Source organism: Gossypium hirsutum, chromosome A05 (assembly GCF_007990345.1).
Source record: "Gossypium hirsutum isolate 1008001.06 chromosome A05, Gossypium_hirsutum_v2.1, whole genome shotgun sequence".
Lineage (NCBI taxonomy): Eukaryota > Viridiplantae > Streptophyta > Magnoliopsida > Malvales > Malvaceae > Gossypium > Gossypium hirsutum.
The window spans coordinates 8,805,737-8,820,808 of NC_053428.1; the positions used below are offsets into that span (position 1 = coordinate 8,805,737).

General features: G+C 35.1%; 2 protein-coding genes across 2 annotated transcripts; both read left to right on the plus strand.

Annotated features, from left to right (window-relative positions):
• Positions 1 to 1,913: 1,913 nt before the first annotated feature.
• LOC107959147 (proline-rich extensin-like protein EPR1) lies at positions 1,914 to 9,146 on the plus strand. Its single transcript, XM_041113212.1, has 6 exons — positions 1,914 to 5,345; positions 5,620 to 5,964; positions 6,659 to 6,724; positions 6,816 to 6,880; positions 7,451 to 7,554; positions 8,650 to 9,146. The coding sequence occupies exon 1, from the start codon at positions 2,004 to 2,006 to the stop codon at positions 4,116 to 4,118; it is 2,115 nt and encodes a 704-aa protein (XP_040969146.1). The 5' UTR covers positions 1,914 to 2,003; the 3' UTR covers positions 4,119 to 5,345; positions 5,620 to 5,964; positions 6,659 to 6,724; positions 6,816 to 6,880; positions 7,451 to 7,554; positions 8,650 to 9,146.
• On the plus strand, positions 4,975 to 6,839 carry LOC121203186 (DNA-directed RNA polymerase II subunit RPB7). Its single transcript, XM_041111852.1, has 6 exons — positions 4,975 to 5,017; positions 5,147 to 5,345; positions 5,620 to 5,833; positions 5,914 to 5,964; positions 6,659 to 6,724; positions 6,816 to 6,839. The coding sequence occupies exons 1-6, from the start codon at positions 4,975 to 4,977 to the stop codon at positions 6,837 to 6,839; spliced, it is 597 nt and encodes a 198-aa protein (XP_040967786.1).
• Positions 9,147 to 15,072: the final 5,926 nt, after the last annotated feature.

Sequence of the window (15,072 nt, forward strand, 5' to 3'; positions counted from 1 at the left end):
ACATTAATTTATTTTTATATTGGATAAATATAATTATTTATGCATGCAATATATAAACATAAAATGATGCTATATCAATAATTTTATTAATAATTTACAAGAATTGGATCAAATCAAAATTTAATATATAAACTTGAAAGTTCACGTATAGTTTTGGAATTTATCCCTTTTGAAAAATGTTACTTTGTATTAAGCTTAGAAGTAGAGGCGAATCTAGAGGGACTGGCAGGGGCCCCGACCCACCTAAAATAGAAAATTACTATTTTGGTCATTTAAAATTTTAAATTAATAGAGATAAAATTGCACTCAAACCCTCTTAAAATTATAAAAAATTAATTTAATTATTTAAAAATTATAAAGTTATTGACTATCAAAAATTAAAATTTTATTCCACCGTTAAAATATTATTTTAACCTTCCCTGGTTAGAAGGTAGTAAGAATGAAAGAAAGAAAGAAAACTCAAAGGCTGTGGGTGCTGTAATCTGAAAGGTATTTGGGTTTAGATGAAAAGTTGGCGTGGAGAGATGAGTTGCATGCATCACAAAAGCATTCATGCATTGAATCATACATTTCGGTTACTCTTGGACCGGAAAATGGTGGCAACAGTCTCCCTTTATAGTGTCAGCAGATTCCTCGTGTATTTTCCCCTTCCGAATAGTCAATCAAATGACGTCCCTTTTTTTAAAGTGAAAGAAAAGAAGAAAAACCCCGATAGTTTAAATATAAAATAATTTCAGGAAAACATGATATGTATGCGGTGTTTTTACCATGCCAATGAGTGAATTTTAGACTGACTGAAATATTTCTTTAAGCTTCAGCAATCATATCCCATGTCGAACAATTGGATTGGATTTCATAATCAACATATTTTAGTGTTCAAACTTTGCATGTGACTAAAGCTGATAGGAAACGTGTATGCTAATTGACACGATAAAGAAAACATCTCATTAATTTGCATGTCGGTGGGGTTGTATGTTTAATATTTTAGACTTCAAATATTCGATTCATAAATGGGTCGTAAGTTAACAACTTAAATTATAACATCGTAAAAAAATAGTTTAAATGTAAACATCACTTACACCTTCATACACTGTTACCTGATAATCAAAGGTTTAAGGTATCAAGGAGCCTCAAAATAAGATATCATGTGGATAAAATCCTTAAAAACCACATTTTAATAAATGTGGATAAAATTTAAACAGTAAAAGATTATCATAAACTAATTACAATGAGTTTCCATATATTAGGATATTCAAATAAAAATGGTAATTTGCTTAGTTGCCTCAATATTTTTTTTGACAAGTGGTATGTCCTACTTGTCAATATAAATGGTAAAATATATATTGGTAACTTATTCATATACATTATATATATATATATAGTAGCATACCATATATATCAAATCATAGTAGGAAATTCAATAAAAAATTGTAACTTGCTTAGGTGGCAGCTTATTTTCATATATATCAAATCCAAGTTTTAGATTGCTTCTTCCTTTTCTGCAATTTTCTTTGAGTTTTTCCAATAAGAAGAGAGTGGGTAAATTTTCTTTTAAAAAAGAACTGTTTGATTGTTTCATTAGAAAAAGAAGATTAGTTTAATATTTTGAGAATTTTTTAGTGATACAGGTAAATAGATTGGCGAAATTTGAAGCAGTGTAAGGCACACGTTAGGCGTGGACAATGGCTATATCAAAGTGCTCTTATTTTTTGAACTGAAATTATAAAATAAAAATTCAAAATCTGATATGAAACAGGGTATGGGCGAGATGCATGTCGGTGTATAACGGAACAAAAGAACATAAACTTTAACGTCGGATTGTGCATAAACCAGAAATTATAAGAGACTGTGTGTGAATAAACCTGAAACTTTAGATATGATAAAGAGAACAAGTTGTTTATGTTAGAACATTTGTCAGCTATTGTCACTTTGAGAGGCTATTTATACAGTGAGTTCGCCGCTCTTTCACTGTACCAAAAACAGTCATTCATATATGCTTTAAAATGAAGTTGTTTGCTTTGCTTCCACAAATTACATTGGTGGTGCTGCTAGTGATCGCAGATCAAAGCATTGCCCTTTCGTTTGCTTCTTTCACCAATGTATATGGGAGGCAAAATGGTGATGCTAAACCTAGCTTTGCAAAGCATTCCACTGCTCTTCAGTCTGTATTCATGAAAGATGGAATAGAGTATGGTCGATCATCACCTTTATACGTGTATCCTCCTGCCTCTCTACCTCCTCAAACTCCACCAAAGATACGATATCCACCACCATCTCAAGACTACCCACCTCCTATTTATCGACTTCCTCCTCCTATACAACTCCCACCACCCATTGAAAGTCATCCACCACCAATGCAATACTCGCCACCCGCTCAAGGTCGCACACCACCTACACAAGCTCATTCACCACCAAGGCAATACCCGCCCCCCACTCAAGCTCATCCACCACCTACTCAAGGTTGCACACCACCAACACAATTCTCTCCACCCACTCAAGCTCATCCTCCACCAAGACAATACCCACCACCTACTCAAGCTCATCCACCACAAAGGCAATACTCGCCACCCACTCAAACACATCAACCACCAATGCAATACTCACCGCCAACTCAAACTCCACCAAGGCAATACCCGCCACCCACTCAAGCTCATCCTCCACCAAGGCAATTCTCGCCACCCACTCAAGGCCATCCACCACCCACACAAACTCATCCTCCACCAATGCAATATCCACCACCTACACAAGCTCATTCACCACCAACGCAATACCCGCCACCCACCCAAATTCATCCACCACCTACTCAAGGTTGCACACCACCTACTCAAGCTCATCCACCACCAACAAAATCCTCACCACCCACTCAATCTCATCCTCTCTCACCACCCACTCAAGCTCATCCTCCACCAAGACAATACCCACCACCCACTCAAGCTCATCCACCACCAAGGCAATACTCGCCACCCACTCAAACACATCCACCACCCACACAAACTCATCCTCCACCAAGGCAGTACCCACCGCCCACTCAAACACATCCACCACCAATGCAATACTCACCGCCAACTCAAACTCCACCAAGGCAATACCCGCCACCCACTCAAGCTCATCCTCCACCAAGGCAATACTCACCACCCACTCAAGGCCATCCACCACCCATTCAAACACATCCTCCACCAATGCAATACCCACCACCCACTCAAACACATCCACCACCAACTCAAACTCCTCCACAAAGGCAATACCCGCCACCCACTCAAGCTCATTCACCACCCACTCAAGGCCATCCGCCACCCACTCAAGTTTATCCTCCACCAAGGCAATACTTGCCACCCACTCAAGGCCATCCACCACCAACTCAAACTCCTCCACAAAGGCAATACCCGCCACCCACTCAAGGCCATCCGCCACCCACTCAAGTTCATCCTCCACCAAGGCAATACCCACCACCCATTCAAGCTCATCCACCACCTACACAAACTCACCCTCCACCAAGGCAATGCCCACCACCCACTCAAACACATCCACCACCAACTCAAACTCCTCCACCAAGGCAATACCCGCCACCCACTCAAACACATCCACCGCCAAAGCTATACCCACCACCTACTCAAGCTCATCCACCACCCACTCAAACACATCCACCACCAACACAATACTCACCACCCACTCAAGCCCATCCACCACCAAGGCAATACTCGCCACCCATTCAAACACATCCACCACCAATGCAATCCACGCCACCCACTAAAGGTTGTGAACCACCTACTGAAGCTCATCCTCCACCGAGGCAATACTCACCTCCCACTCAAACTCATCCACCACCATCCCAATACTCGCCACCCACTCAAGGTCGTACACCACCTACTCAAGCTCATCCACCACCAACGCAACATTCACCGCCCACTCAAGGTCATACGCCACCTACTCAAGTTCATCCATCACCAAGTCAATACTTGCCGCCCACTCAAAGTCATCCACCACCAATGCAGTACTCACCACCTACTCAAATTATTCCGCAGCCTCCTCAATCTCCCCCTAGCTATGGACCACCATATCAATACCCTCCACCTTCAGGTGGCTATTCTCCTCCATACTTAGCCATCTCCGTACCGTAAAGTATCATCTCTAACGAAACGTCCCAATGCTGAACCTCGGGATGCTTCAAACAAGCCCTAAAGTTTGGAAATTATAATGAATAAAAGTAATCACCTTGCTGCTTGTTTTTGTAAGTTTTAACCATGGTATAATCGTATATATTTAATATTAATAATAAATGTTTTGTATCATTTAATATTAATATTATTAATAATATGTACGTGTCCTACTATAACTTCATGCATGTTATGTTTTTGAAATGCGAAATAGAAAGAAACAAGACAAAAAATTAAGGCACGTCAACAAAAGTACTCTGTTAATGGCAATTTATATCTCTTAATGATCTTATGATAATAAGTTAAGCCAATCAAGTGAAACATATACTACTTTTATCCTATAAACGATAGAAGTTTTCTTACACGTTTTTTGTAAGAAGAAAACGACTCGTAAACATAAAGCAAACGGGTATCTTTTAGTCAAGGAAAAAGAGTTCTTTCAAGTTTGGTCATTTCTTCTGCTCTATATATAAAATTAAGGCCATAAAATTATAACACAAGAAAGTTTTCCTTGTGCTTTCTTCTCTCTGTCTCTCTTAGCACATTCCAATCTCACAAGGGTTACTTTGCTTGAATATTTCAATCGGCTAAGCAAGCTAAAGTTCGAGACTTGAGATCATCAGAGAAATAAAAGATGCAAAAACTTGTTGTGTTAGTTCCCGATCCTCTTCAAGCATTCAATTGTCCCAATTTTGATGTAAAGGGAGGGATCAAGATTGCCCATTGGTACAGGTCTTTCTTCCTACCGATGATGAAGCTTTTTGTGGAACTATAAAATAAGACGTTGAATTATAGTTTCTGGACAAAAGCCCAAAACACGATGGCAATTGATAACCGAGAAAAGGATCTACAAGCACAAGGCTGTGAAACGAAAAAGCTAAACAGAAATCAAACCCAAGGGGCCCAAGATCAATGCCACATAATGGAGCCCAAGTAAAGAAAAAGAGGCGAACCGTATCCTATTAAGCACCTTCAACTTTTTGACCTTACAGTCCTTACTGACTGTCATGTTAAGACAAGTTCAGACAGGGAAAATCTTTGTTCTCAATCTCATTCGAAGAGACCAAAAAGGAGCGTGTTTTTCCACATAGTATTGGAGAGGAACATGCAATTGCATCCTCGCCACTTTGGTCGTAATCTACGGGAAAACATTGTATCCAAGCTCATGAAAGATGTTGAGGGCACTTGCAGGTTCCGTTCTTTCCTTTACAATTCCAATTTCCAACAGGGTTCCGATAAGTTACAACCTTTGCTTGTTTTGGGTTCTGTGTTTTTTCCCCCTTTGAATTCAGTTTGTTTGATATTTTTTGAGGTGATGCTATAGCTGTAGTTTTGTACCTAGTTGATGGGGGGTTCTAACATGGCGGCTCCCTTTTAAGCTTCCAATGGGTTCTAGTTATTTGCTTGGTTCTAAAAGCAATCTAGGGGTAAACATAGCTGAATAGTGTAATTGGTAAATGTGCAGTGGTAGACATGGTTTTGTGGTGGCAATAACAGGCATAAAGAACGTAGGGAAAGGCTTGATTCGAGACGGGGCAGGGTTTGTGACATTCCCTGTGAAGTATCAATGTATTGTATTTAGACCATTTAAAGGGGAGATCTTGGAAGCTGTTGTTACCATGGTGAACAAGGCATGCGTTCCATTCTTTTTCACTTTGTTTGATTCTTTTGTTAATCGGGTAATTAGATTTCTGCCACCATTTTTTTTTGTGTGTGTGTGTGATTATAACTAGATTTGTAGTTTATGGTTTGCATACAGATGGGATTCTTTGCAGAAGCTGGACCTGTTCAAATTTTCGTTTCTAACCATGTAAGCTTTCGTTTTTTTTTTTTCCTTTACCTAATAGCGTAGTTAGGAAATTGCATGTCTTTGTCATCAACTTATTTATCATAATCCCTTTTAGATCTATGTTCCTTATATTTTCTTATATATGATGTCTTCCAAGGTTCAAATTTTGCTTTCCTTTTCAAAGTTATGGAGTTATCGTAATTATTTGATAACTTATAATTAAGATAAAGTAGGGATTATGAGAAGCATAGCCGAAGACTATATAAATGATAGAATCTAGGATTTTCTATATTTGATTGTTTTATCGGTCTAGTTTCTTTGTTAGGGGGAGATTTTCTATTTCTGAGGTCACATAGGAGAAAACATGAGTTTGTTTTTAGAGATTCGCTATCTGACCATTGCAAAGAGGAAGAAGTTGTTGCTTTCCTCTAAGTATGCTTGTTTCGATATGTTTCAAGATAGGTTTCATTCATAGATAGCAAACTTTCATTTCATGGTGATGTTTATACATGATTATGTACTTGCATATTTGACTTGTTAATTGTAATGAAGTTTCTTTGTCAATTATAGTAGCTTTGCCATATTCTTTCATTTCTGAATTGCTGGATGGGCTCGTAAATTCCCTTTTCTATGATATCTCTTCCACAAATGTGAAATAATTTTTTGTATATCTCTTCCACAAATGTGAAATAATTTTTTGTGCGTGTTTTCTCAGTTGACTCCCGATGATATGGAGTTTCAGTCCGGAGATCTGCCAAATTATACTACCTCTGGTGGATCGGTATGCTTCAGTTCCATTTAAGACAAGTAATGGTTAATTTTTCTGTTGCAGAAGTTTAGTTTTTCACTTTGATATTTATTTTCTTTTACAGGTTAAGAAAAAGATAGTGAAGTGAGGTTGAAGATAATTGGAACCCAAGTAGATGCTACGGAAAAAGTACACACTTTGACCTTTTCTTCCTCCCCATTATCATCTCAACTCATAGTTTTATAATCATTTGTGTTGCTTCTTCATATTTGAATATAATTTTCCTGATAGCAAAATGAATCACAATTCACAATCTTGTTGGTGTGATTAACTTAGATGTTTAGATGCTAACCTGATAAAGAGCTCGTTTCACTGAGAATTTCAAGCATTCCTTAATGCAACTGGTAACTGATTACTGAAACCAGTGAGTGGTCAAATAATAAGTTGCATGGAGGATGGCCGGTACTAATGGAAGAGGTTATTGCCTTCACTAGGTAGCATTCGAGTTCAAGTTTCTTAATGAGGCAATTATTGCGATTGTATCACACTTTTTATAACCATGTGATTTAAGAGCCGTGCTGTTCATAATGAAAATTCACATCCGTGAATGTGGTTGTGTTGCGATTATGAGATCAAAGATGATCTAATTTCGAGTCAATATTACGACATTTAGGCTACTTTGTATTTTATGTAATTTTTTTAAGGTTTAAAACTATTTGATTCATGTCTCATCTAATCTTAATGGCCTTTTCCTTGCAGTTCTGTATTGGTACCATAAAAGATGATTTCTTGGGTGTGATTAACGATCCCACAACAACTTAATCAGACCTTGGATATGCGCTGCCCTGTCATGGAAATTTCAGGTTTTCTGCTGCCTTGTAACTGTTGTATAGTTTCTCTTGTACCATATATCAATGGACATTGATTTTTCTGTCGAAGTCTCAGTGTCATCAAGTGGATATTGCTTAGAGTACTGATTCAAAACTAGAACTATAGAGATGTATGTCGATTATAAGTTTTGTTAAACCCCATTCTGAGTCAGGGTAGAAACCCAAGCTTGCCTTGACAATGACTCGTCATAACCTGGAATTCAGGTTTTAATATTAGCAAACTCGATGCTTGTACTTGATTTGGTGAACTCCCCATAGCATATATTCCACCAAACCCACGGATTTCAGTACCTTTAACAACAAGGGTACCTGTTACAACAGAAGGAAAAGAATTACCAAAAAGAAAAAATAAACATTCTTGTTGGATAACCACGCTAGCCAAAATAATTTTAGGTAGGAAACAGAATAATGGGTTATGATTATATATGTCAACAGCCTGTCTGTAAAATTATTGATGCAGCTTCATTTTCAGTTCATGCATCTGCATTACATGTGCAATCTATCAATCACCAACAGTTAAATTTCCCGTGATATAAGCCCTTCGTACAGTCTAAAATGCTTCTTTAATCAGCTTTAAAACAGATTAATTGGAACCCAAGGTTTTTTATGTTCCAAGTTTGAATTATCGAATCTACAATTCTTTTATTTTTTACAATTCTTTTATTTTTTCTTTCTTGAGATTGCTATTTGTATTGTAGCTTAGAAAAGGAGTGCTTACCTTTATTATTTAATGATATGACATCCCAATTTCTCGAGCTTTACAGCTTAGCTTTTCTGATTGGTTTTTTCAATTAACCTGGTTTATACACTCATTTTAGACAAGTGGGGCTTTACCTTTTTATACTGATGAGGAAGAATAATTGGACCCAATAATTAAGAATTTAAAAAAGAAATATCCCTGTTTGTATCTTGAAAATGCTTGTCAACCAAGGAACCTAGAGCTAAATAAATAAATGATATGGTGTTTTGCCACTTCGTACATAGTTCTTTTGCTTCAAGTATTACCTGTTTTGAGGGTTTATTCATTTGTAGCCATGAAATTCAGAAGCTTTTGTTTTTGCATCCCAGGATCAAAGCAAGAAGATTCAGACAGTTCTTCTAACAAAGCAAAATCCCATAAAAAGTCCGACAAAAGTGGGAAAAAGGAAGGGAATGTGGATGATGCTGATTATCAGGGTGCCACTACTACTACTACGGCAGCCAGCAGTGATGCTGGAATGGCTGCTGCTGTAGCAGTGGGTGCCACTACAGCACATGCCTCCGCTGTGGAATGAAGTGGTTGCGATGGTTGTCATGCAGGTGGTGGTGGTGGCGGCTGATAGCCGGACACTATTTCAAAAAAGCTGGTTCAGTTTTTGGCCTTTGGCGTTCTTCATCATATTGATTTCAGAATCTTTCTTTCATCTTGCATGAAAGTTGCTTGTTTTTTTCATCTTTATATTTTTGGTGTTCTTTTTTTTCCCCCGAGTCTAAGTTGTGGATTGGGATTACTGGTTTTTATTTCCAGTTGAACGTGTAATCGTTCTTGTTTCCCGAATAAGATTGAAGATCATTTGAAGTTTTGATATTGTTCCTCCCCAGACAAAACCAAACACAAATATGCTTTGTTTTTTTCACCATTTGGACTGACATCACATGTTGAGTAAGATTTTGGTTGGGGTAATAATTTCCTATTGATCCGAACTAATCCATATACTCCCATTTTTAATAAAATTCTAGCCAGAAGCATACAAGTACTCTAGTGGACTTCTCTGTGGATATCTAATCACGTATCGGTGATTTGACAGCAAAAGTAATAAGAAATTCAATATAGAAATTTATTTTAGTGCCACAGGATATGATTGATTAGCTAATGTTTTAATTCTTTTTATTTTTTGAGACAAATGTTTCAAAATTTAATGTTGGTTTATTAGAACTATATAAAATGAAACCCAAAACCCCTATTAATAGAAAAATGGAACCTTCTGCAGTGTACAAAATAAATTTTATAGCCAGTACATACATACATTTCTTTTCCATGTGATAAACGAGAATTAATTCGAACTCCCACCTGATGAAAAAAGTAAAAAGTCTCATGAAGAAAATGATCCTATTTGATCACTGTATATTACTAATATCAAAAAATGAAATAACAGTAAATCTCGAGTAATTGACCAAACCACCAAATGTTTCATATGACTGACTCTAAAGTTATAAACTTCCAACTTATAACCAATTGAAGTGTTTCGAGTGTCACGAACACTCCTCTAAATTCTTAATACAGCTTTTGCAAATTCTCTCCACATATTTGTCCCTGCATCTTTGTTTTTGTGTTTCCTTTAATGGTTTTTTGTTTACAACATTAACTAATGACTAGATTTTACATCCCAAGGGAATTTATATTACTAATTATAAATGAATTTAAATTTAACTATAATTTATTTGGGAGTTAATAAAAAACAATAACAATATGCAATATGAGATAATGTGAATACTACATGAAGCTACAAAATTTATATAAAACCAATTATTAATATACAATTATATTAAAAAAACATGAACATAAAGACACGATTTGTTTTCTAAATTGAAGAATGATAATACCGACAATGAACTAGTGTAGTGGTTCAGGTGTTTAAGTGTTGGTGCCCACATTTAGGCATAGAGACATTAATTTTATTTCATAACAAAGAAATTACAAGTGTTCATATCTAATCTTCATACGAGGTAAAAACTTAAAAAAGGCAATAATTTATACAAGTGAAAGCTTTGAAGGATAGTGACTTTAAGCTCGCACAAAAATAAATAGAACAAGTAATGAAATAATAGAAAGTTTCACTTGATTTATTAACAAAAATCTCTATTTATAGAGGTAAATATAATTTATTACATTTAAAATAAAAACAAAATAAAATAATAATTCAAAACTTAATAAAAATAATAACAAATATATTTTAATCTTTATTATTAAGTCCCCACTTAATTGATAGAGCAACAATCTTATTGGCTATTTTACTAAATTGACCTAAAAAATTTTAATATATACAAAAATAACCTAGATTCAAAAACAATTATCAAAATGACCTGAAATGAATAATAGAATGGAGTTTTGGCTTGTCAATGGCCACCACCAACTCGTATTTTAGACCCATGATTTCCTGATAATTGTGTCAGACATTAAAAAAAATTTTTTTTTTGGTTTTGGCCTGTCAATGGTCATCACCAAAGTATTTTTTTAAATCGTATCATACTGGTATACAAAAATATCAGTATTTAAAAAAAAATTTGGTGCTGCCCTGTTAATGGCCTGTAACAGCCAAATTTTTCAGTGGTGTCGGAAACAGTGATTCGAGATCACTAAATCCGACGAGTAAGTTTAGAAATTTTAACAAATAATAATTATAGGCCAAGCGAGAACTTAAAAGAATTATTTTTAATTAGTGAATTTTGCGATTTTAAAAGAATTAATCAGGTAAATTTGGTTGAAAACAAGGTATCGAGACCTCGGATTTATAAACCGAGCCATAAATATTTTTATAAATATTGATGGAGTGTTATTAAGTTAGTATTAAAGTTTCATTAGAAAATTTTAACGTTTGGTTAGTCAATTAATTAAAAAGGACTAAATTGAAAATAGTGTGAAATTTATTAAATTGTGATTAAATAGTTTAAGTGATTAAAAAGGAGGGATTTAAAAGGTAATTGGACCCAAATTGTATGGGCTGGACGGTTGGGCAAGAAAATCAGCAAAAAAGACAAGGAGAAACAAGGGCAAAATGAGAAATTTTGCAAATTAAACATATAAAACAAGACAAATTTGAAAAATCTAGAGATATCATCATTTTTCTTCAGCAAAAACGCCATGGGAGGTCTGAAAGCTGCTGGTTTTTCATACTTTGACATATGTGAGTTCAATTCTTACCCTTTTCTTTGAGATTTTTATGTTTTTGTGACATTTACAATTAGGTCCAAGTGTTTAATTCATTAGTTTTTTATTTTATGAACAAAATTAAAAGCTATCATTGATAAGTGTTAGCTGTTTATGATGAAATAAAATGAATTTGAAGCTTTGATTTTGTTGTTTGATGATTTTATCAAGTAATTTCAATAGATATTGATTTTAGGACCTAATTGTGAAAGAGTTGTGAATTAAGGTTTAGTGTTAAAATTCTGATTTTCAAAGATTGTGTAATAGTTTAGAATGATGGAATAAAATGTTAATTGAGAAAAATTATCTTCATAGATGGGCTAATTGAGCAAGGACTGAATTGTATGACCTTTGAAATTTAGAGGAAAAATGGTAATAAACATCTTGAACTAAAACAATATTGGACAGCTGAAGTAGACTAACTTTTAAAAATCACCATAAATTGTAGAAATCGAATTAGAAGATGAATTAAATATGAAATTAAAGCTTATTGAGTCTAGTTTTTCATAGAAGAAACAGTGTAAGCAATAGATTTGTAAATTATGAGATATAATGAATTTTGTGAGACAATGTTAGAATGAATTCGGGTTCCCCTGTTTTGACTTTGGAAAATCACCAAAAATTGGAGAAAATTAATTAGAGTCTCAAATTTATATGCTTAGAATCCTTAATAAGTCTATTTTCAATAGAAATCAATGGGAACATTATCTGAGTTTTGTACTGTGATATAATTAATTTTTAGTGAAGAGAGGTCAGAATTGTTGGATAGTGAAACAGGGAAACTTAAATGAATAAACTGTACTAATTGGCTAAACCAAAAATTCTTAAAATTTTATGGTGGAATGATATGTGAGTCTAGTTTTAGGGAAAATTTACAGATCTTAATTTGGAGCTCTGTAGCTCGAATTATAAATAATTGAGTGACTATGACTCATGTGAATAGATTGATGTGAGCATTAATAAGTAAATTGTGAAATCGTACTTACAAGAATGTTATATACATTAAGGATGTGGAATGGAGAGGAGGAGGAGGAAAAATATATATGAATATTCAGTTAGCATGGCTAATTTGCATGTTTTAAGCTCATGGACTAAATTGAATAAAAGTAAAACTTTAGGGGTAAATTTGTAAAAATGTCAAAAATGACCAAATTGAAGGGAATAAATTGTTTTATTATCTAAATTAATAAATTGAATGAAATTAACAATTTAAGATTGGGTGAAATTTGTGAAAATGGTAAATTACCAATATGCCCCTAAATCTTGGTATTTTTGCAATTTAGTCAGGTAGGTTCGGATACCCTGAATGAGCATGTAAATATGAAAATTTAAGTATTGTATTGTATTTATATGATATTTTGAATTGAATATATGAAAAGGATGTTACATGAAACATGAAAATGAATACTAAATAATATAAATTAATTGAAATTATTCTGAAAATTTTGGTAATGCCTCGTATCCTATCCTGGTCTCAGGTACGGGTATGGGGTATTACATGGCTGGCACCAGAGTACAAATTTTTAAAAAAAAAAATTTGGTGCTGGCCTGTCAATGGCCGACACCAAGTACAAAAAAAAATCAAAATTTTTTGATGCTGCCTTGTCAGTGGCCGGCGCCAGAGTACGAGTTTCATAAAAAAAAATTTTGGTGCTGGTCTGTCAATGGCCTGTCAACCTGATTGAGTTGTTCGCGAAGATAGTTGAACCAAATCCAATTCAAGTTGTAATTCTAACAAGCCAGCGCTCTGGAATTGATTTTGATCTTAACGTCTCCTGGGAAGATCAGTCGGGTTTTTGACGGTAAATGCCAACTCTCGAAAATCCAAACATCGGTGGATATTCGTATAATAGCACCAAATTTTTTTTTCAAACTCGTACTCTGGTGCTGGCAATTGACCTGCTAGCACAAAAAAATAATTTTTTTTTTGTACTTAGTGCCGGCCATTGATAGGCCAACACCAAAAAAAAAAATTTTGAAACTCGTACCCTAGTGCCGACCATTGACAGGCTAGCACCAAAAAATTATTTTTTTTAAAAAACTTGTACTCTTGTGTCGGCCATTGATAGGCCAGCACCAAAATTTTTTTTAAATACTGGTATTTTTATATACCAATATGATACGATTTAAAAAAAAATACCCTGGTGATGGCCATTGACAGGTCAAAACAAAAAAAAAATTTAAAGCTTGACACAATTATCAGGCAATAATAGGTCTAAAATATGAGTTGGTGGTGGCCATTAACAGGCTAAAACCCCTATTTTACTGTTCATTTTAAGTCATTTTTGTGATTATTTTTGAACCTGGTTCATTTTTATATATATTAAAATTTTTTGGGTCAATTTAGTAAAATAGTCTAAATTATTGATAGCACAAAAAAAAACTTAAAAGATTATTAATAAGAACAAACATAACCAATTCAGAAAACCATCGGTCTTAACCACGTTGGATTTGTATTTTACATGGGTGCAAGAGGAGACTCTCCTGTAACCTCGAAGCTTACCATAGCACTCAAAACATGACCATGGAGCATGTCAATCCCCAGCCAAGTCCTTATTTGCCCAACAAAAGGAACGAAGCACAACATTGAAACCATTTTGTCAAGTCAGTGTCGATGGTTGGGTAAAAGCCCATCAGAAGGCCACACATTAACCACTGTTGCTAAGGAAAGCCGCCACCTGCTACCCTCATCTTCTCCAAACAAAGGTGTAGAATGAAGAAGGCAGGCAGCTTTAGAAAGCAAAAACAACGTCAATTCTGCCCATCAAAGTCAGATCCCCACCCACAACTAGTGAGCAAGGTCAAAGAGGACATCATCGGCTACAATGAGACCCATGGCGGTTTACTTATTTTTCATTAAAAGCCGAAGAGATTACAAACCCAAGAGGTTCCGGTGAGACCTCCAAAGGAAGCCAGGCCCAGCCTCCGGTCCGACTATAAAATATCAAGTTCAAAGTTCCGGTGAGTCACCGTTAACAACCGAGAAGGGAGGAGAGTTGTCGGTGAAATCAACATCGTCAAGGCTGTTGTTCCCACGTCCAACAGATCACCGGAAAGGAGCCTAAGCCAAGGGCGGGTCCAGGATTAGAAGCTTTGTCTGTACTGAAGCTGTTTTTGCTTGTAAATCTCTTATATTATGTATATGAAAGTTTTCTCATTGCCCAAAAAAGGTATCCTCTGTTATGAGGCTAAGGCAAAGACCCAATTGCTTGGCGAGGTTCAAGCGCCGTTCCTTATATTTATTGCTTTGACACTTTCATCCCTTCATCTTATGTTAATAGAGCATCACTTCTGCGGATGGTCAACTTTTTAAGAGATTATCTCTTAATAGATATTATCTCATTCATTTAAGATTCAATTATTCATTTATAATACCAAACCAAATGAAATTTAAAAATATATAATTTAAACAGCAATTATTTTCTAATTATACATGAGGTTTCGTTTGTTTTTATTTCTAATCAAAATATTTTTAGAGCAATATAATATTAGCAGTAAAATGAATAACTCAAATCATTATTTAAAAATTATTAATAGAAAATATACATTTTTTTGTCGGCTAAAGGATTTTGATTTCTTGAAAG